This window comes from Pseudorca crassidens, chromosome 20, assembly GCF_039906515.1.
Source record: "Pseudorca crassidens isolate mPseCra1 chromosome 20, mPseCra1.hap1, whole genome shotgun sequence".
NCBI lineage: Eukaryota > Metazoa > Chordata > Mammalia > Artiodactyla > Delphinidae > Pseudorca > Pseudorca crassidens.
The window spans coordinates 14,932,524-14,958,084 of NC_090315.1; the positions used below are offsets into that span (position 1 = coordinate 14,932,524).

Here is a 25,561-nt window from a genome sequence, read left to right on the forward strand (position 1 = left end):
AAAATAACCATACAGAGTTGAAAAGTACAAAAACTGACATTTAAAAAACACCAGAGGGGTACAACAGCATACTTGAGCTGGTAGGAGAAAGAATCAATGAACTTGAAGGTAGAACAACAGAGGTTATCCAGTCTGAAGAAAAACTAACAGAGCCTCAGAGACCTGTGGGACACCATCTAGTGTACCAACAGATGCATAATGGGAGTCCTAGGAGGAGAGATGAGGAAGGAGCAGAAAAATATTTGGAAAAATAATGGCCTCAAAGTCCCAAATTTGATGAAAAATATTAATCTACACATCCAAGAAACTAGGTGGCCTAGGGGTTAGGGTTCCTGGCTTTCACTGCCGTGGCCTGGGTTCGATCCCTTGTTGGGGAACTGAGATCCCACAAACCTCATGGTGCGGCAAAAACCAAAAACAGCTCAAGTAGGATAAATTCATTGAGCTCCACACCTAGATAGATCATACTCAAACTGCCTAAAGGCAAAGGTAAAGAGAAATCTTGAAAGCCAGCCAGGGAAAAATGACTCATCACATATAAGAAAATCTTAGTAAGATTATCAGCTGACTTATGAGAAAAAATAGAGGTCAGCCATCCACCCCTCCAGCCATCCTTCTTTTCATTCATCCAACCAGTCAGCCGTCTCTTCACGCATTTCTTTATTTGGCCATCCTTCTCTCCATCAGTTCACACACTCTTCCATCCAGCTATAGCTACAGCCATGTGTCCACATATACATCCACCCAAATACCCACATAAACATATCCTTCCACTCATCATCTACCTGTTCACTGACATGTTCATTCATTCAGTCACTCATTCATTTTACCAACAGGTACTGCACGAATACTGTAGATATTTAAGATCAGGAAAACTTCAAGACAGGTCTCAAGAGCAAGTTTGGGAGGAGGATTCTCTGATCTCCTCTCTTACCACAGTGTGTCAGCAGGTCTTGATGAAATTCGAGCAAATCCTGTCGGATCTCTTCAGGGACAGGACAATCTTCCTCGTCGTCAGCATCTTTGAACTGCAATAGCATGTTGATCTAGGGGAAGGTCAAAGATTAGAATGAGGGTCAGAGACCCCAGAGCAGGAACTCTGAAGTCAAGGATCAAAGACCCTATCGTGAGTTCCTGTCTAAGGTCATTAGCGAAGAATATCTGGGCGACTAAATGTTCGAAAGGAGTCAGGGTCAGTCTGTGGTGACTCAGAAGTCTGGTTCAGAGAGAGGTAGAAGAGTAACAGATAAGTATATGGATAGGGTCAGAGGTCAAGCTCAGATTTAGAGGTTAAGTGAGTATCGTCAGTGATCAGAGTAAGGGGAGAGGTTGAGGTTGGGTTTAGACAGTAAGGCCAGCTGGGGTCAGGGGTCAGAGGACCTGCTCCTGGGGTGGGGAGCGGAACTCGCGAGTACGTCGGGCAGTCTCAGCTGCAGTCATGGTGAAGGCTTTCACAAGGATGCTGTAGCGGTCCCTCTGGTTGGCCTGGAGCTTGTCCACGTAGCGCTCTGCAAAGGCTGCAAGAGACTCTACACGGTGCTGCAGCTCTTGGTCACAGAAATACTCCAGCAGGTGACACATCTGTGGGATGACAGCCATGCAGTAGGAGGGATGGTGGTGAGACCGTCAGGACTTCCTTGAAACTTTTCTTGCTTTCTCTCCCCACTCCATAGCCCTGCTCTGGTCGAGCCACCACTGTCTCCTGCCTGGATCCTCAAGCCGGCCATCTCCACGGTCTCATCCCTCTAATTCACCTCCCACATGGAAACCAGATAGCTCATTCAAAGCCAGCAGCACTCCACCACTTTATGCCCTTCCACAGCTCCCCAGGGCCTTGGGACAAAGTCCGCACTCAAGCCCCACCAGACCCTGTGTGTCCTAGCCCAGAGGGAGGGAGGCTGGAAAACAGGAAGAATCAGCCCACCTGTAACTTAACAGACTCCGGCAGCTTCATCTGCAGCAGCCCCTCCTCCAAGTCTTCTTCTTTGTCCCCTTCTGCCGCCTCCTCTTCCTCTTGTTCTGCATCTTCCTTCTCCTGTGCCTCTTCCTCCTCGTCCTCCTCCTTCTCCTCCTCGTCCTCCTCGTCCTCCTCGTCCTCCTCTTCCTCGGTGAACACTTCAGGCTCAATCATCTTTAAGATCTGTTTCACATCCTCATCGCCAAAGATACCCATCACCTACGGGACAAAGCCCGGGTCTGTCACTGTGGCCTGCAAGGCTTCCATAATCAAGACCCAGCCTCACTCCCCAGATCTGTTTCTCCCGCACAGGCCAGATTCATTCCTGCCTTGGCTGTATACAGCTCCTCTTACAAGCAGGAATGGCACCCCACCCCCGCCCTGCCATCCATCCTCCTTAAGATCCCCCCAGATCCACACCCTGTGTCCCACGTACGTGGCCCAGACTACATAGCCAAACATGCGCACCTCTCCCTTCACAAGAAGTGTCCTTTTTCCCAAGCTTGAGCATTTGTTACTCTGTAACAGGACACACCCTATACCTGAGGCCCTCATAGCTCCCAGCATATGCTAGCTCTCAGTCAACATAATGAAGATGCTATCAGATGCAAGGAGAGTAGGTAGATAAAAGGGAAAAATAGTGGGGAAAGAGAGAGAGATGAATGAACGGGGGGGAGGACTGGGTGACTGGGTGGATGAATTAATAAACGGAATAGTAGAGGTTTGATGGGGAGATGGATGGATGGGTGGATAATGAACTGAGAGATGAAGGTAAAGGTGGAAGAAGAGATGGTGGGTAGATGGATGACAGGATAAATGATGTATAGATAGGTGGGTGGACAGATGGTTTGACAGATGCATAAGCAAGTAAATGAGTGGATGGGCAAATAGATAAATGGGTAACTAACCAGGCACCAGGGTAGGATGGATATGTGGATGGGTGGATAGGTTTGCGTATGAAAAATTGGATGGATGGATGGATATATGGATGAGTCATTAGATGGGCATGTGAATGAAAGGGTACATGAAATGAAGAAGGGGTAGAAGGATGGAGAATGGGTGAATTAAAGGGTGTAGATGGTTGGATGGATTTGTGGGTACGTGTATGGGTCTTAATATATATGGATAGAGAGATGCATGGATTGATGGACAGATAGGTGGAAGATGGAGAAATGGGTGAATCTGTGGATGGGTGGATGAACGGATGCACAGGTGGAAGGAGGCTGATGGTTGAATGCATGAAGGGAAAGATAGATTAATAAATAAATGGGTAGGGGGACGGATGAATAGATGAAACGGTGGATGTGATGATGTGTGAATGAATGGACAACTAGATTGAAAGTTAGATGGATACATGGATGGATGGATGGATAATTGGGTGGAGACTGGAAGGATAAATAGATGAGGAACATTTGGATGGAAAGATGGGGGTATGTTTGAATGAATAGGTGGATGGATGGAAAGGCTGGTGGAGGATGGATGAATGACGGTTGGTTGGATGGATGAATGGAAAGAAGGAAGTGATTACTAAACAGATGAATAGATGGCAGACGAATGGATGGAAGGAAAAGTGAATGAGCAGATGACAGAAGGATAAGTTGGAAGGTGAAGGGTATATGGACAGAGAGATGAATGGGTAGCTGGATGTATAAATGGGAGGGGAACATATGGAGGTATGTATGTACAGATGGATGGATGATTTGGAATGTGAAAGAACAGGCCAGAGGGAAGCAGGAGGAAGCCATTACCAGCAGGGTGGACACAAGCTTGAGCACGGGCACAAACTGGAACTCCACGGAGCCCCCGACAGGGTCGCGTGCGTGCTGCCCACCGTCTCGCACTGCCTCCCCCAGCATTCTTAGTGCTTTGTCCCGAAGAGCCTCCAGAGGGATGCTGGGGCTGAGACGGGATGGAGCTTCTGCCGCCCCAGCAGCTGGCAGGGCAGCCACAAAACAGGGAGCTAAGAAATGGTGTGGAGGCCGCAGCGAGGTGGTGACGCCGACACCAGGAAGGCTGTAGCGGCGGGGACCATTATCTGCCCTTTTTCCAGGCGGGAAGAGGGTGATGGCACGGGTCTCAGGAGTGAGGGGCACAATGTACTCAGAGAGCATGGAGCGGCGGCTGCGGCAGGCACTCTCGAGATGGATGCTGATGAGGAGGTCGTAGTAGCCTGCACGCAGGGGGCCAGGCAGATGCGCGTCTTCCAGGGCGTGCAGCAGCTGTGCCTGGTCCACGTGGCTGCACAGAGCATGTGCCACGCGGTTGTTGCCCAGGGCGCACACGGCGCAGTAGAGGCGGAGGGTGTGCGAGTGGAAGCGCTGCAGGTCCAAGCGCTCCGACAGCTCCAGGATGTCCATGCATCTGCAGTGGAGATGGGCCACATTCAGGGACTCAGCAGGCAGAGGAGGTGGGAGACAGACACAGACCGCAGAGAGGCAAAGAGGTGCTCAGGGGAGTGTTGGTGGCCCCAGCAGCGAATCCCAGTGTTCTGCTGGGTCAAGTTTCTGTGAGGTCTGTGGAGCTGAGTCTAGGAGTCTTTTAATGGTTCTGGAAGTCACTCAGTGGTCTGAGGGCTCCCTGACATATATCCGGGTTCCATGGGATGGTCTGGTACTCTGGGGATCTAAGAGTCCATGGGAAATATCTGGTGACCCTGAGATGTATCTAGGATCCCAGGTTGGGTCTGAATCCCGCTCTGGCAGGTCTGAGTACCCTGGTTATATTTGAGCACCAACAGAATGTAAACTCCGCCAGTGCAGGACATTTCTGCCTCTTTTGTTTGTTTGTTTGCTATATTCCCAGCACCTAAAAAGGACTTAGCAGGCTTCCCTGGTGGCGCAGTGGTTAAGAATCCACCTGCCAGTGCAGGGAACATGGGTTGGAGCCCTGGTCCGGGAAGATCCCACATGCCGCAGAGCAACTAAGTGAGTGCACCACAACTACCCAGACTGTGCTCTAGAGCCCACGAGCCACAACTACTGAGCCCGTGTGCCACAACTACTGAAGCCCGTGCGCCTGGAACCCGTGCTCCGCAACAAGAGAAGCCACCGCAATGAGAAGCCTGCGCAGCGCAACGAAGAGTCGCCCCCACTCGCTGCAACTACAGAAAGCCCACGTGCAGCAACGAAGACCCAACACAGCCAAAAATAAATAAATAAATAAATAAATAAATAAAGGACTTAGCAAATAGTATGTGCTCAATAAATATTTGTTGTAGGAACAAATGAATAAATGGGTGCGTCTGAGGCCCCTGGGGATGGCTCTGAGTCCTCCTGGGCAGGTCTGAGTCCCCTGAGTTATACAAGAGCATTACTAGAATGTCCGTTCACAAGAGTTTGGTGTCTCCAGGCTAGAATTCTGCTGTCACACAGGAGGAGCTCAGAGCTATCTGTCGAATCAGTGAATAAAGGAAAGATGAAGCCTCTTCCTCCGGTGAGTCTGGGATCCTGGCCACATTTAGAGTCCTTAAAAGCTTTCCTGTCATCCATGTGAATACTCTTTAGCCCGGTGTGCCTGGGTCCCCTGGAGCGGGTTAGGTATCTCCAAGGGATACCTCTAAAGTCTCCTGGGTATGTCCAAGAGAACCTGGGGCGCCTCCAGGCCTCTCTGAATAATGTGCAAGACCCTCTGAGGTGCACTTGAGGCCCCTGGGATGCTGTGTGGTCTCCTTGCTGTGGATCTGGACTCCCTGCGATGGGTTTGGAGCCCCGTAGGTGAGTCTGGAGTCCACTGGGGTGTTAGCTGGGGATGCCTGGGCTGAGTCTGGGTCCCCTGAGGTGGGTCTGAGCCTGCTGAAAGGGACTTAGAGCCCCCTGGAGTGTTATCTGGGGATGGTAAGGTAGGTCCGGGGCTTCCGGGGTAGTGGGGAGGGGCACCGGGTGGGATCCAGACCCCAGAGCGCTTGCAGTATCCGCCCCACCCCTGGGCGCCGGGGCTGTCCCTGACCGGTTCTCCTCGGGGATGTGCAGCGCCATCATGGTCAGCGGCTCCTGGCACTGCACAGCCCAGCCCAGCCGCTCGCCCGCACGCCGCGTGTCCACCTGCAGGAAGTGGTTGGGCATGCGGCTCCACGACACGGGCATCAGCATCTGCACCTCAAGCCGCGGCGGGCACTGTGGGGTGGGGTTCTTGCGCTCGCTCAGAAACATGGCGGCCGACAGCGGCATGATGTTCTGGGGACACAGGGGGATGCACGTGTCAGGATTCCCCACCCTTTCCCTCCGGCCACTCTGTTTCCAGGAAGACCTCCCGGATTTCTCCCCCCACTTCAGCCGCTCTGCCAGCCTGACCTCCCACACCTCTGTCCTCAGCCTGCCCCCATTAGCGCCCCATCACTGCAACCTGACCTTCTGCTTCCCCAGCTCAAACTGGATGACGTTCTGGTGTGTCGGCAGGACAAACACAGCAGGAAACAGCTTTGTATTGGGTTCCACCTGGAAAGGGAGAAGAGGGCAGGGTGAGGAAGGAGATGAACTGGAGGTGGTACTGACTCTGGATCCCCGACTCGGGAGCCAGTTGCCCCAGCCTGATGCTGCTGGCGTCTACAGATCCAAACTCAGGCGCTGGAGGCTCCGCAAGAGCCCTGAAGTGGCTCACGGGCTGCACCTCCTCTGATCCAATGAGGCCAACCTCCTCCCCCTCCCCCAGGGCAACCTGTCGTCTGGGTCTTTGCGCACATCGTGCCCACCCCCACCCACGAATGCCATTCCTGTTTCTCTCCCAAGCACTTATTTATTCTTCAAAGTTCAAAAAGCATCCTCTGACTGCCTTTCCCTGCAGCCCCTCTGATCTTTGAAGAGAAACCCACCCAGGCTCTGGCACAACAAACACCACTATCTGTGAAGCAGTCTTGTCAAACCTGAATCTAATCCAATCTAATCTGGACCCATCTCCCAGTTTACAAGAAAATACAGGTGTGCACCAGCCAGATTCAGCCTGTGGGAAACTAGGCCAGCACTCTTCAGATGGTAGTGTGCACACGAATGCCCTGAGATTTATTTTAAAAATCAGATTCTGGGGCTTCCCTGGTGGCGCAGTGGTTGAGAATCTGCCTGCTAATGCAGGGGACACGGGTTCGAGCCCTGGTCTGGGAGGATCCCAGATGCCGCGGAGCAACTAGGCCCGTGAGCCACAACTGCTGAGCCTGCGCGTCTGGAGCCTGTGCTCCGCAGCAAGAGAGGCCACGACAGTGAGAGGCCTGCGCACCGCGATGAAGAGTGGCCCCCGCTCGCCGCAACTGGAGAAAGCCCTCGCACAGAAACGGAGACCCAACACAGCCATAAATAAATAAATAAATAAATAAATAAATAAATAAATAAATAAATAAATAAATAAATAAATAAATAACTGAGCTAAAATTCAAGCCCTCTTAAAAAAAAAAAATCAGATTCTGATTGGGCAGGTCTGGGTAAGAGCCTGAGATTCTGCATTTCTAACAGGCTCCCAGGTGATGCAGAGCCTGCTGGTCCCGGGACCACACTTTGAGGAGCAAAGTTCTACCAGACAGACAGCTGATTTCTTCAGTGAATACATTTCAAAGGGGAAAAAAAGAAAAAAATGGAAGGGAAATCTACATATGAAAAGAGACTGAAGGGACTTAGCAACCAACCAAAACATATCACCTTATTTAGATTCTGATTCAAACAAACAGTAAAAAGACATTTTGGAGACAACCAGAGAAGTTTGACCATGGGCTGGATATTTGGTGATATCTAAGAATTCTTGGGGTTTTTTTAAGACAACAGTGGTATTGTAGCTATGTTTTTTAAAAGAATCCTTATCTTTTAGAGATACATACTGAAAAGAGACAAACTGTATCATATGTCTGAGACAAACCATACGATATCTGGGATTTCCTTCAAAATCCTCCAGTGGGTGTGGATAAAGATGAATCAAGGTTAGCCGTGAGTGGGTACTAGTTGGAGCTGTGTAATGGGGACATGGAGGTTCATTACGCTGTTCTATTTTTGCGCATTTTTAAAATTCTCCATTCAAAATAAAGTTTTATAAAATAAATAAAGTTAGATGGATTAATGGATGGATAGCAGATTCGTGGTAGTAGGTATATGGGCATTCATGATACAATTCCTTCAATTTTGCTGTATGCTTGAAATCTTTCAAAATAAAGTGATGAAAAGGAAAATCCCACCTTAGAATTTTGGCCCATCCCAGGATGTGCCCTGATTGGTGAAAAGGTGGCGACTGGTATCACCCAGCCCAAGAGGGATATGGACCTCTCTCCAAGGTCAAGGCTCTGCTCTGTCTCCCCCTTTCTGGATGTCAGTTCGAGGAATGGTTCACCTAGGTGGTCTCCCAGGAACCTCCCAGCTCTGGCCTGTCCTGAGGCTGTTTTATCCTGTCTCTCTGGGGTCTGCCCTCAGAGGGTGTCTGGGAGGGATGTCCCGGGATGCGGAGACACGAGGATGCTATTGCTAAGTTGCTGAATGTGGGCTGGGCTTACCTGGAAAAAGGTGTTGCTCTCTTTGCCGTTGGCAGTAAAGGTCATCAGGCCAGTGGCCAAGTCCACCAGGCAGCCAATGACAAGGTCCGTGTGGCTGATCCGGCCCTGCTGCCCGGGGCTCACGAAGTCTCCACCCCACACCATGTAGCAGTTGCTGCACTTGAGGCTAGAGGACACAGGAGTGATCAGTGCCCCGATCGCCAGCCAAGGCGCTCTGGACCCTGGACGCCCCCTTCCCTGAGCTCCCGGAATACCATGACTCAGAGCCCCACCCCCAAACGCCCGCCACCTGCAGACGTGAGTGCTGAAACCCCTCACCCCAGACCCTGAGCCCCTCGGAGCTAGAATTCTTAGAAGCTGGTGGGGGGAAGGGGTGGTTCCAGAACGAGGAGAAGGAGAAGGGGAGCAGGACGAGAGGATAGAAAAAGGAGGTAAACTAGAAAGAGGACGGCAAGATGGAAGAGGAGGAGAAAATGGAAAAGAAATGGACGAAGAGGAGGAGGGAAAACCCAGAGCAGGAGCCATGGGAGGAAGACAAGCAGGAAGAGAGGAGGGGCTTCCCTGGTGGCGCAGTGGCTGAGAGTCCGCCTGCAGGTGCAGGGGACGCGGGTTCGTGCCCCGGTCCGGGAAGATCCCACATGCCGCGGAGTGGCTGGGCCCGTGAGCCATGGCCGCTGAGCCTGCGCGTCCGGAGCCTGTGCTCCGCAACGGGAGAGGCCACAACAGTGAGAGGCCCACGTACCGCAAAAAAAAAAAAAGGAGGAAAGGAGGAGGAGGTGCCCGGCGCTGACCTCCGGTCTCCCACGGCCCCCGCCCCTGCCCGCACCTGCTGTGGATGTTGCCTTGCTCATCCCCCATGGTCACCGTCACCACCCGGACCTTGCTGAGGTCGAAGTTCATGTCGTGCTGATGGTAGTCCGGGGTGACCCAGCCCACCCACACGCAGCTGGGCTCCTGGCCGGCAAAGACCCTCACGGAGTAATAGTACTGCAGAGGCAAAGGGGGGACCGGTGGTCAGTGGGCTTCCCTGAGACTCTGAATTGACTTCTCTGGATTCTCAGTGTCCTCTGGGAGTTTAACAAGAAGTTGCTGGATTTGAGACCCCCTGGGTCTGTGTCCCTCTGTCTCTGTATTTACTGATGTATTCCTAGATTCGGGAATCCTTTGGGACTGTTTCGTGATACACCCAAATTTGGGTCCCTCCCCAGGTTATACAGCAAAGTTATAAATAAATAATAGCTCACAAATGAACTCACTTCAATCCTTACACCAAGCGGATACACTTTTTATCTCTATTTTACTGATGGGGAAACCATAGCGCTTCCACAGCAGAGAAGACATAGAGCCGTGAAGTGACACCCAGGTAGCCCGTGATCCTAACCACTAGGCTGCTTGTCTCAGAAAATATTCCAGATTTGGTGAATCCCGAAACTGTATTGGAATACTTGTGAATTTTGGTTCCCAGGAATATACTAGAATAGCTACTAAGTTTGGGGTGTTGAGTTTATATGGGTGAACCCAAATATTGGGGTGCCGAGTCTATGTTGGTTTATCCCTGGGATTTGGGGGGCCCTGGGAGTTCTATCAGTGTGCCCCATGGCTTCATTGTGTTCCCTGCAATTTTTAGGCCCCTTAGCTATATGGATTTACGGGTTCAAAGGGTTAAATTGATGTGTACTGTATTTTGTGGTCTCCTGTATATATTGCGGTGTCCCCAGATAAGGGCAATTACTGGGGATTACAGCATGAAATTTGGAAATCTGGAGGGGGGGCCTGAAGTTGAGGGTCCCAGGTTCCCACCGTGGTGGTATTGAGGATGATCTCAGGGTCATCACGGTCGTCAGCAGGCATCACCTCGCGAGGGAGTCGGGGCAGAGTGGGGGTGGCTGGTGGCTGGGTCATCATGGCGGCCTTCTTGGCCTTGAACAAGAACCTGGTGGTGGAGAGGAGAGGCTGTCACGAGACTCACTCTCAAGCCCAGCTCCCCAGCCCTCTCCATCGCAACGTTCGTGCCTCCACATCCATCCTAAATAAGCCTCGTTTCTAATACCCAAGGCCTCGCCTCTAGAGGGATGAAATTCCCAACTGCACCAGCACAGTCCACCGTGGAGGAGCTCTGTGCTTTCGGATTCCGGGTTATCCAGATGTAAAGGTGCCTCTGGGAACATGGAGGTTCCCTGGGGGAGCACACAATGGTCCCCGAAGTCACCATGTCTCATATGGGTGCTAAAGGCATTTGGGAAAGGACAATTCTTCATCGGGCACTGCCTTGTGCACTGAAGACATGCAGAATCCCTGGCGCCCCCAGCCAGCAGCACCTCCCCCCAAAACTGTGACGACTAAAAACCTCCCATCGTTTCCAAACATCCCCTCAAGAGACTCAGAACTAAATCCCACCGAAAACTTCTGCCACAGTAGGGGAAAAGCAGATTCCGTTTCATTTCAAATTGAATGCCCTTTGAGGGTCTCCCTTGAAGTTAGTTTTTGGGGGGGTACATTTGAGACACAGGAGTGACCCCAATTTAGAAGACCAATGATATTCACTGGGTACCTTGGGGTACAGTCAACTTTCCCAAGATTCTGAGGTCCCCTTTAGTGTTCACAGATAATGAAGTCCATTGGATGAAAAGCTTTGGTACCCCAGGGACCGTGGAGCTCTCCATAGATAGAGTGGGGCATCCCGATTTCACATTCTCAGGGAAACTAGAGCATCCCAGGGACATAATAACGTTCACTCGAGACATAACAGGATCCCTCAGTAATCTGACCCCGCTTAGCATATATGGGCCCACTTTGGGATACAGGGGGTTTCTCAAGTTCCTGAGGTTGCCTAATTGGGGGTCCCAGGACAGACCCCCAAACCCCACCCTGCCCCACCCTGGACTCACCCTCTCTTCTTGTTCTTCTCCGTGGTAGCATCCTTCTCATTCTCTGCCCTGGGAGGCTGGGCCTCTACCCCAGCCTGGGCGGTGCCCCCGGGTGACCCTTCCTTGGCAGTTCCTTCTTTGCCCCCCTCAGCCTCGCCCCAGTGCCCAGCTGAGCGGCGCAGGTTCTCATAGTCGGGATCAGGCTCCGCTGCCCGGGCCTCATCCTCAGCAGGAGGCTGCAGGCCGGGGGGTGCCAGAGGGGTGGCCCCTGCGGTGCAGCGGAAGTGCTGGTGGAACTGGACCGGAAGGCTCAGCCGGAGAAACAGCATCTCCACCAGACTGTTCTGGGAGCCCCACGTGCGGTGGGTCAGGCGCAGGCAGGGGGGGGTGTCCACGGTGCCGTCCACACGAGTCACCTGTGGGGGTGAGGCAGGAAGCACTGAGCCAGGAGGGTGAGCTAGGCCATTGGCCCTAAACCTTATTACACACAGAGTCACCACGAGGCCTTAGAGCACCGTGTGAGAATTAGCCAAAGACTCACTCCTCCAAGCGTACGAACTCCCATGGGACACACAGCTTGGCCGTGGGGTGCATTCAGCCTTCTGTCTACCTTTGTCTGGACACCTTTGTACAGTGAGCAGCCCTGGTCAGACACTGGAATCACCTGGGGAGCTTTCAAAACCTTCCTGCGCACAGGGCTCACTCCAGACCCGGTCATCCACCCATCCACCCATTCATTCTTCCATCCTTCCACCCACCAGTCCATCCATCCATCCATTCACCCATCCATCCATCTAACACTACACAAATATTTACTGAGCACCTACTGTATGCCAGGCACTGTTCCAAGTGCTGGGAACACATCAGTGAACAGAACAAGGGCTCTTGGGGAGAGCAGCCCAGAAGGGTCAGATTTTTTTAAAGGCTCCCCAGAGGAATTTCTGTTAGACTTGTTGGTTGTGGGAATATAACACTCAGAAGAACGCATACATCGTAAGTGCACAGCACAATGAGGTTTTGGAGGGACCACGCCTATGCACCCAGCACTCAGATGGAGAAATGGAACACCACCAGTCCCCCTGGGAGTCCCCTCAGTGCCCGTTTAGTCACTACACTCTCAAAGATAGCGAGGGATTCTGATGAGGGAAATGCACCGACCTGGCCTAAATAAAGGGCAGGAGCTGAGAGAGGGGCAGGTGCCCGGCCTGTGCGCTCCAAAGGCAGACTCTCAGGTTTTCTGGAGACTCCATTAACAACTGGAGCAGTTCCCTTTCTTTGATGCCCCACCTCAAGTTGACCTCCTTAAGGACCAATTGCCAAGAGAGACCTCTGTGCTCCTCACCAGCCAGTGAATTCACCCCAAAACTGTGCAACCAAGACTGTCTGCAGGGTCTCTTTCTCCCCTCTCTCCCATCTCTCTTCTAAATCCTGTTCTGCCTCTGCTCCTTGGCAAGCCTACTGACCATCTCCTTCCTGTGGTAAGTATGCAAAGCAACTTAATGTCTGATTATTCGTTTACAGTTAACGCCCTTCTGACTTAGCACATCACAGGTTAGCTTTGCCCATTCTTGAACTTCCTGTGAATGGGATCCTACAGTATGTGCTCTTTTGCGTCCGGCTTCTTTCATTCAACATCGTGCCTGAGAGACTCATCCACGTGGTTGTGGGTAGGTTAGTTTATTCATTCTCACTGCTGTCTAGCATGCTGTTCTTTGGGTTGAGAACACCATCTGGCAGTGGCAGGGATTGGGAGGTTCACGTCTTCCCCACCATCCTCTCCCACCCCAGGCACCTCTCTGGTCTTAGTGCTCCCACTCTCGCCTCCTCCAATCCACTGTCAATAGAGACCTTTCCAAAACTCAGATCTAGACTGGACATTCCCTTGTTTAAAACCCTTCCATTTTCACCTAGCCTTAAAATGCCTTCCCACAAATTATTTATTAATTATAAAGAGAAAAATAGTAACTTGATGGTGGAGAAACTTGGCGGACTCCACCATAACCAAACAGTCAAAGTTAATGTAATCAGTAATAAGACATAATGACATGATGTGCCGCCCTGATATTCTGCATCAAGAAGAACACAACCTCTTTGCTATGGTATTCGTGCCAAATACATGAGGAATATTCTGCAAAATAACTGGTCTGTACTCTTCAAAAATGTCAGCATCATGACAGACAAACACTCAGAAATATTCTACATTGAAGACGAAAGAGACATAACAGCTAACTGCAACGTGTAACTGCGGATTGGATTTTGGACCAGAAAAATAAAAAGAGACATCATTGCCACGATTAACAAAATTTGAATGGGTTGTAAATTAGGTAACAGTACGTATCAATGTAAAATTCCCTGATTTTCATAACTGCGGCTCTGTAAGAGCACAGCCTGTTCTGAAGAAACGCACATTGAAATATTTAGGGATAAAGAGGCATGATGTCTCCAACTTCCCTAAATAATTCAGGAAAGAGAAAGAGAGAGAGAATGTGAGAGAGAGGGAGATCTGAACGATGCCTAGGATGGGAAAACTGAGGCTCAGGAGGAGACAGTCACAGGCCCAGGTCATACAGCAGGTAAAAGGCCAACTCCAGGTCTGATTCTAAAGTACCAGCTGAAGCTTAGCCACGTGGAATTCAAGTTCTTCCCAGGTTGAGAAAAAGACTGTATCACTTTATTGTCACAATCTGACCCTGAGTTTAACCTTGGGAAAGAAAGGCACTAGGGTCTAAAAATTCGGATACCAGATTAATGAAGAGTTACTAAAAATAAATAAACCCATGGGAATCCCCTGGCAGTCCAGTGGTTAGCACTCCGTGCTCTCACTGCCGAGGACCCGGGTTCAATCCCTGGCTGGGGAACCAAGACCCCACAAGCTTACTGCCGTGCTTTGTGGCCGGCAATAAACAAACAAACAAACAAACCCCCAAAATACCACCACAGATAACAGTTAGTAAGGAAGGTGCCGAAATGTACCCAGTGATTTATATTTCTTTAAACCTTGTTGTAGGATTAGATAGTTATAAGGGCTGGAAATGTCCACTGGGGTCACTTAATCCAGCTTCTCTTTTCTCCCTTCCCGCATTTTGTAGGCGGTACCTGGAGCCCAGGAAGGTGTAGTTTGCCAAGGTTATACCCTACGAGGCAGCCCTGGGAGCCCATGATCCTGACACCCACTTCTACGCGGTTTGTGGGCTAACAGAGAAGCCAAAGAGAAGCTTGGGGAAGAGAACTGTGGGGAGGACGAGGTTTGGAAGCAGATCAGAGCGTGCTGAGTGGGCTCGGTCCTCACCTCATAGTGGGGATGCTCAGGGGGCGTGGCCTGAAACTGGGGAAGGCTTTTGCTGAACCAGGTAGTGACCGGGCGCTGCATGTTGATGGCAAATGGCTCAAAACCTTCCTGGAGGCCACAGATGGTAAAGAACCGCAGGGAGCTCACATCTTGGCCCAGGTTCAGGTGACCCACCTGGCCAGGTCCCAAGCTGCAGACGGGCAGGAAGCCTAGTGGGAGGGGATAGACAGGCAGGGGTGAGGATAGATGGGCAGGGCACGGGCAGCCATGGGGAAGGAGGTACTGTGGAAAGAAGGGATGGAAGAGAGGGGGGCTGGAGGGGACAGCGTAGGGTCAGGTGAGATGGAAGAAAACCAGAAAGGGGCCACAAGGCCAGCCCTCACCATCCCCAATCTCAATATCCCGGAAGGCTGTTTCAGAGCCTGAATCGGACATGAGGACCTCGCCGTTGAGGGTGAAGATAATGGTGTTCTCTGTGAGGTCGATCATGCAGCCCACGACATCACCTGACTGCCAGGGACGCCCAAACGGTTCACTGCCCAAGTGCCAGCGCTGACCCTGTGAGGGGGCAACGGGGGACGTGGTGCAGGAGAGACACACAGAGGGACGGGGAGATACAGAAGCAACGGGAGACGTGGTGCAGGAGAGACACACAGAGGAACGGGGAGATACAGAAGCAACGGGAGACGTGGTGCGGGAGAGACACACAGAGGGACGGGGAGATACAGAAGCAACGGGAGACGCGGTGCGGGAGAGACACACAGAGGGACGGGGAGGTACAGAAGCAACGGGAGACGTGGTGCGGGAGAGACACACAGAGGGACCAGGAGATACAGAAACAACGGGAGACGTGGTGCAGGAGAGACACACAGAGGAACGGGGAGATACAGAAGCAACGGGAGACGTGGTGCGGGAGAGACACACAGAGGGACGGGGAGATACAGAAGCAACGGGAGACGTGGTGCGGGAGAGACACACAGGGTCGGGGAGATACAGAAGCAAGGGGAGACGTGGTGCGGGAGAGACACACAGAGGGTCGGGGAGATACAGAAGCAACGGGAGACGTGGTGCAGGAGAGACACACAGAGGAACAGGGAGATACAGAAGCAAGGGGACACGCGGTGCAGGAGAGACACACAGAGGAACGGGGAGACACAGAAGCAAGGGGACACGTAAAGATACAAGTGTCAGGTCCAGGGCATGTGGGACAGAAGAGGGCTCACCCCCACGGTGGCCCCCATCTTACCCCACGTTTGCATCCATGATCCTCAAAGGATAAGCTTTCATGCTTTCCCCTCCCACTAATCTCTGTATCTCATCCCTTCTGCCTGGGTTCTCTATTGTTTCCATGACTGGGGCTGGGGTTATACAGACCACCAAAGTGCTAGTGGAGGGTTGGGGACAGCAGCAAGTAGAGGGATGGAAAGGAAAAACTAACCTGTCAATGTCCCCCATACGGACCCAAATATACACATATGCCCCCAGAATAGATAAATGGATAATGAGATGGATGGATAGGAAGCAGGGTATAAGGCTGGACGGAAGAACAAAATGAAAGCTGAGAGTCTACCTGGGTTGATGCAGGGAGGGAAGAAAGTGTAGACAGACACATAGGTAGATGGATGGGTGGATGGATAAATAGATGATGTACTTACGCATTAAATTATTGGATAGATGAATGGATAAATGAAATCACAAATTGACTAAACAGGTGAATCGCGGAACTAACAACTACATGAATAGATGGCAACGTGGATGACTAAATGATTCTTTGGACAGATGAGAAGGATGGATGAATGGACAGACAGACGGTTGGATAGAGAGATGGATGATGGATGGACATATGCGTGGGCAGAGAGAGGGAAGGCTACATGGAAGAATGGGTAGATGAGTGGGAAGGTAGAGGCAGAGATGGGCGGACAGAGTGAGGCACAGGTGTATGGGCTGGAGTGTATGAGCTGTGGGAAGGGCTGGAGTGTATGAGCTGTGGGAAGGGCTGGAGTGTATGAACTGTGGGAAGGACCACAGAGTCCGGCAGAGTGGAGCCCAGGGAGCTACCCACGCGGTGCCCATTGAAGACATAGGCCAGCTCATCAGCTCCCAGCTCCACGTCAGGCCGCAGCTCAGGCCTCGCCCAGCCCACTCGCATCTCGCCGGTGGTGACTGCCTCAAACTCGAAGTACCAGCGGCCGCTCTGCACCACATAGGATTTCTCTGCCCTGAAGATGCGCACCCGGTCCCAGCGAGACTGGCTCTCCACCAGACCTACAAATGGGGCCAGGCACAGTCAGAGAGGCTGGGTTGGTGGCAGAGACCAGGAAAGGTAAGGGCCTTTGGGGGGCTGGGAGGAAAGGGACAATTCTTGGTGTTAGGGAAGAACTGGGGAATCTCAGAGCAGTCACAGAGAGGCAGGAGGGACCTACTGAGACTTCTCCTCCATCCCTTTGCAGTCAGAGCTTCACAGAGGAACTAGTGACAGAGGCATGGAGGAAGAAAGTCGGGTCAGTCACGGTCATGGTCTGGGGTGAAGGGTCAAAATTAAGGTCAATGGTAAAAATCAAGGGTTGAGAGTAAGATCAGGAAGAGAGAGTCAGGGTCAGAGAGGGGATAGAAATTGCGGCTGGGGTCAGGGGTTAAGAAATTGAAAGTTGAGGACCACAGTCAGGGTTGGGGGTTGAGGCTGGGATTGGGGGCTCAGTGATAGGTCAGGAGTCAAGTCAGGAGTAGGGATTAGAGGCTCTTTAAGTCCTTGCTTGGGTGGCTCCATGTTATAGCTATAGTCCAGAGGTTAGGAGTTAGGGGTCGTAGCTGGGGGTCAGGAATTGGAGTCAGGGTCAGGGTTAGCGCTCACTGGTTCCTGGTCTGGCTGTTCAGTGTTGTAGCCGTAGCCCAGGCAGGGCTTGAGTCAGGTCAAGGTCAGTGGTCAAGATCAGGTTCAGGGTCAGGGACAGAGTGTCAGGGCTGGGGGGAGGGGGTCAGTGCTATAGATGTAGCCCATTGAGAGGCGAGTTGGGTCAGAGATCAGGAGTCAAGGGCCGGGGTTGGGGTCAGGGTAGGAGTCAGGGTCAGGGGCCTGTGGTCAGCACTCACTGGGCTCCTGGTCGGGCGGCTCAATGTTGTAGCCGTAGCCCAGCAGGGTGCGCACGGCCTGGCAGAGGCTGTCCCGGTTGCTGCGCTTGGTGGCCTCGTCCAGCAGGCGGTAGGGCACAAGGCGAGGGTTCCGGCGTGCAGGGATGTCCTGCACAGAGCTGTAGGTCCAGCCCTGGGCCACTCGGTCTCGTGCCCACACATTGTGTCCGTTCTCCGCCAGCCGGTCCACCAGCATCGTCTGCGCGGGCGTCAGTCTCACGTGGCTCAGGTCCAGAGGCGCCGGCTTGTACCCATTGCTCATCATGTACCTGCGGGTGTGGCGGGGTTCGGTGGGACAAGACCCTCACCTCCACTTCTAGGCTCTGTGCTATGGGCTCCCTGACTTCTGACCCTTGTCCTTCGGATTCCATGATCTTTAGCCTTGAGCTTTGAAATTTCGGACCTTTGGTCTCTGACATCAGGGTTCTATGACTCCCTTAAATAAGCTTTGATATACTTGACTTCTGACCCCAGGATCCTGTGACCGTAGCAAGGGCTTTGACTTCACTGACCTCTGGCCTCTGTGACCCCTTCATCTTGATTTTGGGAGCCTCATTTCTCACGCTGGAACTCTCTGACCCCTCACTTCTAACTTTGAGGCTTCTTACCTCTGATCCCAGGACCCTATCATTCCAAACTCCTGGCTTTGGAGTCCTTGACCTTTGAACCTTGGCATCTATCCCCAGGACCTCTGATCTCTCATCTATAATTTTAAGATCCCTTACTTACAACTCTAACAATTTCTCACCCCTTTCCATTGATCCCTGACCTCTAACTCAGAGATATTACCTCTGTTCTCTCATTTTCCCGGACTCCATGGCAGACCCTGACCCTGGGTCCGACTCACTCCCACTCTCACTCTGGAATGCCTAACTCCGCATTCCTGACACCTCCCCAGGACACTCACCACTGACTCCAGAGCCCCGACCCCTGGTCCTATGACCTCCACCCTAACCCACAGCCCCTTGGTTTCTGACCTCAGCCTCCTCCCACCGGCCCTCAATTGCTCCAGCCCTCACCACGGCATCCCTGGCCCCCTACTCTCTTCCCCAGGTAGGGCCCGGGCCGCCCACACTCACGTCTTGGGGAGTTTTGTCTTCTTCAGGTTGTCTTCCGCCTTCTCGTCCGCCATGCCCACGTGGCAGCCCAGCGCCAGCAGGGTCCTGGGGCGGGGGGTGGGGGCAGGGGGACAGGGTCACCCCACGTGGCTCCCCTGCCGCTGGCATCCTCTCCCCCCAGCCCAGCTCCCCTCATCCCCCAGCCCCTGTCAGCTCTGTCTCTGGGTCACTAGCTCTCTCCACCTCTCTTGTTCTGGTTTTCTGGGCATCTGTCCCGTCTCTCTTGGTCTTGGTGTCTGTGTCTCTCTGGCTCCTGACTCTCCCTGTTTCACTGTCGCTGTATCTCTTTGACTGTGTTTGTCTTTTCCTGTCTGCTTCTTTCCTTGTCTCTTTCTCTCTCTTTCACTTGCTGAGCATCTCTCTCTTTTTTTTTTTGTGGTACGCGGGCCTCTCACCGCTGTGGCCTCTCCTGTTGCGGAGCACAGGCTCCGGACGCGCAGGCTCAGCGGCCATGGCTCATGGGCCCAGCCGCTCCGCGGCATGTGGTATCTTCCCAGACCGGGGCACGAACCCATGTCCCCTGCATCGGCAGGCGGACTCCCAACCACTGCACCACCAGGGAAGCCCTGAGCATCTCCCTTTATGCCTCTGTCTCTTACTTGCCCCCTGTCAGTTTCAGCCTCACAATCCCAGTCTCCCTCTCTCTCTGCCTCCCTTTTGTCTCTCTCTCTCTGTCTCTCTCAGTCTCGGTCTCGCTCCCCCTGTCTCTCCTTGCCCCCCGCCCAGCGGTCAGGCCCGGGTCCCTGCTCCCTGGTCCGCCCCTCACTTGAGCGTCTCCCCCGACATCTGCAGGTTGTAATTCCTCTCGGGCTCCGGCAGGCTGTGGAAGTCCACGAGACACGGGTGCAGCCTCTTATTGTCATCCCGAACCTGGAGAAACTCCAGAGTCAACTCCTCGGTTCCCCTTCCCTCCCCAGGACTCCCAGACTGTGACCCCTGGCCTCCCTGACCCGTTCTGCCACCCAAGGAGCCCGTGGTGTCCCAAAGTCGCTTCCCCCAGCCCCCAGCCCCTCCCAGTTAGTGAGCAGTTGTCACTCCACCACAGCCAGCCTAGCCTCTCCCCACCCCCCGCCGCGCTGCAGGCAGCCCCCTCACCGGGCCATAGGTCCAGCCCTGCTCAATGCGAGTCAGCGCCCAGAGTTCATGGATGTTCTCCGCCAGTTTCTCCCGAATACCCTCCAGATGGGGAGGCAGGACAATCTGGGGGCAGATGACATTTGTGAGGTCCCTGCATCCCCTCCAGTCTGCGTCGTGACCCCTCTTCCCGAGAACACGTGCGAGCCCTGAGCAGTTCCCCAGAGAGCTCTGACCTTTCCTACTGCCGAGCCTTGCTCCCCATCACCTCACCCTGCCTCCAGGGCTGACGTCCAGCTGCGTAAGGACTTAGCATCCTCAGAATTAAGGAACTATCTGGGAATGGGTCTGTCTCCCCCTGTGGACTGGGAGCTCCGTGAAGGCAGGGCTGGGGCTGTCTCTGTCTCCAGCATTTTCCCAGCCCTGTCCAGCCCAGAAGGGGATGCTCGTGAAATGTTTCCTGAATGAATGGATGAGTCTCTTTCCTTCTCTGTACGATGAGAATCAGAACAATATTAACTCATGACACTTACTTTATAAGGGTTCAGTGAAATCATTTACATAAACTACTAAATGCTATATACAGTGGACCCTCAAACAATGTGAGCTGGAACTGCGCGGATTTTTTTTCAATCAACATACACAGTACCTGTATTTTCATTTTATAGATCTTTCAATTAACTAAGTGTGGGGAAAAGCTTGTGTTTGATTAGAGATCACAAGATGCGGAATCAGAAGAACCAGGGCTTGAGTCCTGATTCTATCCGAACTATTTTAGCTTCCTGCCCTAGGGTGTGTCATTTACCAATTCCTTTGTTTTTAAGACAGAGAGAGCCGTGCTGGGACTTGCGACTGTGCCCCTAACCCTCCCACATAGTTTCTATAAATACGTGGCACATGGTAGGTGCCTAGTCACGTTTAGATTGTTGGTGTTCTGCAGGCAGAGATAATGATGGTTGGACCAGGGTGGGATGTGGGGGGAGAAGGGATTGGGAGAGGTGGAGTGGACAACCCCTGAGGCTGCCGGGTGGGTGGGGGAGGGGAAGGGAGCCATCCAGGAGGAGGCCCAGGGCTCTGGCCTGGCTACAGGGGGGTGGCAAGTTCACCCCTGCAATAACATTACTACTACCAATAATGACAGTAACTCTACTGAGTACTTACTATTTCCTCAGGACCATGCTAAGCACGTCACATATATTAATTCATCTAACCTTCACAACAATGCTAGAGGGAGGTTCTCTCGTTCCCCCGTTTTCCTCACAGGTGAGGGAACTGAGGCACAGAGAAGTGAAGCCGCATGCCCACGGTGACGTGCTGCAAGTCAAACCCTTGTGATCAGCCTCTTAAACAGGACTTATATTCCCTCCTATAGGGACAGGCCTGGAGGAAAGGTGGGGAGCTCAGATTGGGATAGGCGGAGTGAGAGAGGTGTGGAATAGAAAAGATGCCCAACAAATTGTGGTGGATAAGATCACAGGCTTTGGGATCAGACTTCCTGGGCTCAAATGCTGTGTGACGTGCACAGGCTGCTTAACCTCTCTGGGCCTCACTTTCCTCAGCTGTATATTGGGGGCAATAATAGTCCTTTTTAGGGAATTCCCTGGCGGTCCAGTGACTAGGACTCCGTGCTTTCACTGCTGAGGGCCCAGGTTCAATCCCTGGTCGGGGAGCTAAGATCCCACAGGCACTCGGAGCAGCAAATAAATACTTTTTAAAAATTAAATAAATAAATAACAGTCCTTTTTTTTTAGGGGACTATACTGAGGACTCCCTGAAACCGAGATTCTGCCTTGAGAGAATCCTTTGCCTCCTTTCTGCCTCAGATTCCCCACCTGTTAAACAACAGGGTCCCCAGCTTCCAGCTCAGTTCCCCATCTCCCTGGCTCCTAAGGGAGTCTGCCTCTCCAAGAAACCCTTGTAGAGCAGGCAGTACCTGGACAGTGTCCACAGGGCAGGGTACAAAGTCGGTGTGTGAGAGGCAGCGGCTGGGGCCCACCAGGTGGGGCCCCCGGGGCCCTTCCCGCCGATACTCCTTGATGGGCTCCAGATGGAGTCGCTCTCGCGGGAGCACAGCCTCATGACAAGGGGCATAGCCAGGCGGAGGGAGGAACTTGAATTCGCCATGGCGGCCACCAAGGAGGAACCGCACCCTAGGTGGGAGAGTGGGAGTCACTAGTGAGGGCAGTGTACAGAGGAGAGTCTGTACTCAGTGGGGGGAAGGGAGCAATCTTGGGATCAGTGGAAGGTTCTGGGGAGACCTGAGGTCACTGGACAGTCATAGGGTCATGGAGGTCATTTAGGAGTCAGGAAACTCTAAGGTCAAAGAAAATGCTGGAGGTCAATAGGAATCTTTGGAAAACCAAAAAAGGAAAGTGGGGGTCAGGTCACTGGGGAGTTAATCCAAGGTCATGGGAAAGTCCTTTGGAGGAGGTCCTGGATCAACAGAACATCTAGAGATACCAGAAGGTTTGGGGGAGACCAAGAAGAAGGTCACTTGGAAGTCACTGAGAGTCTGGTGTAACCTTGAGAAAATCATAATCGCCACTGAAATGGTGAGTAAGTCATTCACAGAGGTTGGGGTCACTGGGAAAAGATTGGGCTACTGAGAGGTCTCTGAAGTAACTGTGGTCGTTGAGAGGTCACTGGGAAATTATGGAGCTATTAGAATATCGTTGGGAGATGCTGGGGTCATTGGGAAGTTAAGAGCATGGAGTCATTGGGAGGCTTTGTGGTCATTGGAAGATCACTGTCAGATTCTGGAATCATCTGGAGGTCACTGGAATGGCACAGAATCATTGGGAGAGTCAGAGGTCATCTGGGAGGTCACTGGAAGAAACTTATTAATCATTAGAAGGTCATTGTGAAATTTGGGGGACACTTGCGGTGAAGCTGACATCATTGGGAGGGTCTGGGTCATTGGGAGGACACTGAGAGTGTCTGGGATCATGTAGAGGTCACTGGGACCTTCGTGTAGGGGTCTGGCCCGTCAGTCCTGAGAGAAGGCTGCTGGGTCCTGGCCCCATAGAAGGCCATGGCGTGCTTGCAGAAGCTGTCTCAGGACAGTCCCAGGTCTGGGGACTGGCCAGGGGGCTGGGGCAAGTCCTTACTTGACACCAGCTGAGAAGCTGACAACGGGGAAGAAGAGCCCATCAAGGTTGAAGGCCTCGAAGACACCCTGCACAGGACAGCCATTGATGCGGAAGGAGATGGACGGCACGCTGAGGTCCAGGCAGCAGCTGACCACGTCCTCGGGGGCCAGGAGGTGCTGCCCTGGGGAAGTCACCAGGCGTGGCACGTGTCCTGCACCAGGATCACCAGGGAGAAGTCAGAGGTCCAATGGAACCAATGGTCTCAAGAGATAAGGGCAGGTATTAGAGGATTCTATAGGGTCTGGACCCTAGCGACTCTAAGGTCAAGAGATTAGAGGCAGAAGTCAAGTTTCCCCTGAGGTTAGGTTCCTGAGAGGTGTGGGGGTCAAAGATTAAAGTCATCTTGGAGTTAGGATTCTGTAACCTTTGGGGGCGTAAGTCAAAGATCAGAGATCATAATAATCGGGGCAGTTCTCTGGGCTCTCTAGGGTCAGAGATCTGACATCCTCTGGGGTCAGAGCTCCGGAGGCTATGAAGAAACAGGTTCGAGCCCAGATTCTGAAAGCTCTAGGGTTAGGGTCTTGGGAAATGAGGAGTAAGGGGTCAAAGTTAGCCTGTTTGGGGGTCAGGATCCCAAGGCATGTGGTGAGAGCCTAGAAACCCTGGGTCAATGGTCAGGGTTGAGGGTCCCCTAGAAGGGTCCAGGTACCTGTCCAGAGATGTAGCCCATCAAAGCCGTAGGAATAGAGGTCATCGCCGACCCCGTTGCCGCCCCAGCCCTCGCCGCCCCCAGGGTACGGGCTGTAGCCCTCAGTGAGGGCCCAGCCCACCCGCAGGTGGGTGGCCTGAGCTGTCAGGAATGGAGCCACCTCGTCCACCATCACCTCAAAGTACCATTTGAGGTACTGCGTGGAGCCCTCTGCTCGGCCCACAAAAATGTTGGGGCGGATGCTGTAGGAGAGACAGGACAGGAGAGGAGGATGAAGGAGAGATGGAGAGGAGATCCAGGCTAGTGGGGGGGTGGGAGAGGAAGGGAGAAAGACAAAGATATACATACACAAGAAAAACAGAAAAGCAGAGACACAGAAACAGAGAGAGAAAGCAGAGACAGAGACGGACAGAGAGGCATCAAAGGACAGAGAAGAGAGAGATGGGAGAGAGACCAGGAAAAAGAGATGGAGGAGAAATAGAGACAGACAGATGAAGACAAAAAGAGCAAACACAGAAAGAAAGAGGGAGGAAGAGACAGAGGCAGAAATGGAGCAGGGAGAGAGGACAAGAGGAATGAGAAGCCAGGGATGAGCTGGGGACAGCTGTGGGGACCGGGGTGGGAGATGGAGGAAGGCCCATCCACCTGGGTGTGGAGTCTGAGTCAGGGAGGGGATTGCGAGGTTCTGAGTTCTGGGGTCGGGGTTAGGGGCCAGACCTGGTGACAAAGTTGATGAGGTTTGTCTGCAGCAGAAGCTCGCGGCCAGGGAGCAAGTTCTCAGTAATGAGATCTTGGTTGGAGCGCACGGCCACGCCATTGCACACACACAGGGAACACAGCACGTCCAGCACCTGGAGGTCAAGGTCAGAGGTCAGGGTGTGAGGGCACCTGGGCGGGGGGTGGGGTGGGGTGGGGGTTGTCCATGGAAGACCCAGAGTGGGAAACCAGAAGGATGATATGCCAGGATGGGAGATAGAGCTTTTGACTGAGAAGAGGTGGTGAAAGTGGGAGGTCAGGGGTCACAGAGAGAGATCGGAGTCAAAGAGAAACATCAGGCAAGAGGCGGGGGCCGTATGAGCTGGGATAAGACATCAGCAATGTAAGAAAAGAGAGACTGAGGAATTCCCTGGCGGTCCAGTGGTTAGGACTCTGAGCTTCCCTGGGTTCGATCGTTGGTTGGGGAACTAAGATCCCGCAAGCCACATGGCTTGGTCAAAAAAAAAAAAGACTGGGGTAAAAGGTCAGAAGTCAGTAGGAAGAGTGAAAGGGTCGGTCAGGGAGAGAGCACAGGGATAAAGATGAGGTTTAGATCAGTGGAGGTTGCAAACTTGTGTCTTCAGGGGCCAGGTAGATAATGTAAATATGTGAAGTGGTTAGAAACAATTCAGTGGGAACCAGTAGCACTTGGGGCAAACTGGAGAGTGTCTATGCAGCCCCCCTAAAGGCTACAAAATTAGAAATTGAAAAAATACTTCAACGAGATAACGAGCACATCTGTGGCCCAGAACCCATTTAAGAACCATGAGTTTGAGACCTTTGTGTTGAGATGGAAGCTTGTGGTAGAGGAGTCCAGGTAAGAGATAAGATGGGGAAATGGGGGCAATTCGAGGGCCATGGGGAAAGGTCAGGGTTCAGCATTCAGGGGATAAGAGGTCAGGGGTAAGAGGCCAACCTTGTGGTTCCTCCCATGCTTGTCCAGGAGGGAGATGATGGACTTGATGTGGTTCTCCTGGATGATGTTCAGGACCTCGGGACTCTCAATCAGGACACAGTACAGCACCTCCAGGATCCCTGCACAGGGATCAGAGAGAGGTGAAGTGGCTGCAGCCCTCCCGTCCCCGCAAGTCCCCATCCCCTCCGCCTGGGTTC

At 52.7% G+C, this 25,561-nt stretch overlaps 1 protein-coding gene across 4 annotated transcripts in view; it reads right to left on the reverse strand.

Annotated features, from left to right (window-relative positions):
* The window catches only part of RYR1 (ryanodine receptor 1), a 117,656-nt gene that overhangs the window by 73,904 nt on the left and 18,191 nt on the right, over positions 1-25,561 (reverse strand). For 3 of the 4 annotated variants that reach the window (XM_067718094.1, XM_067718093.1, XM_067718091.1), the window contains 22 exons: positions 25,365-25,483; positions 24,410-24,543; positions 23,693-23,934; positions 23,002-23,194; positions 21,828-22,044; positions 19,916-20,020; positions 19,587-19,690; positions 18,782-18,865; positions 17,664-17,971; positions 16,636-16,838; positions 14,957-15,131; positions 14,574-14,782; positions 11,306-11,700; positions 10,218-10,350; positions 9,244-9,404; positions 8,418-8,583; positions 6,304-6,390; positions 5,903-6,129; positions 3,706-4,318; positions 1,925-2,176; positions 1,381-1,581; positions 935-1,046 (listed from right to left, as the gene is read on the reverse strand). In XM_067718094.1, the coding sequence (XP_067574195.1) occupies positions 935-1,046; positions 1,381-1,581; positions 1,925-2,176; positions 3,706-4,318; positions 5,903-6,129; positions 6,304-6,390; positions 8,418-8,583; positions 9,244-9,404; positions 10,218-10,350; positions 11,306-11,700; positions 14,574-14,782; positions 14,957-15,131; positions 16,636-16,838; positions 17,664-17,971; positions 18,782-18,865; positions 19,587-19,690; positions 19,916-20,020; positions 21,828-22,044; positions 23,002-23,194; positions 23,693-23,934; positions 24,410-24,543; positions 25,365-25,483 (4,440 nt within the window). The remainder of the gene's footprint in view (positions 1-934; positions 1,047-1,380; positions 1,582-1,924; positions 2,177-3,705; positions 4,319-5,902; positions 6,130-6,303; positions 6,391-8,417; positions 8,584-9,243; positions 9,405-10,217; positions 10,351-11,305; positions 11,701-14,573; positions 14,783-14,956; positions 15,132-16,635; positions 16,839-17,663; positions 17,972-18,781; positions 18,866-19,586; positions 19,691-19,915; positions 20,021-21,827; positions 22,045-23,001; positions 23,195-23,692; positions 23,935-24,409; positions 24,544-25,364; positions 25,484-25,561) is intronic. The other variant, XM_067718095.1, reaches the window with a different exon arrangement.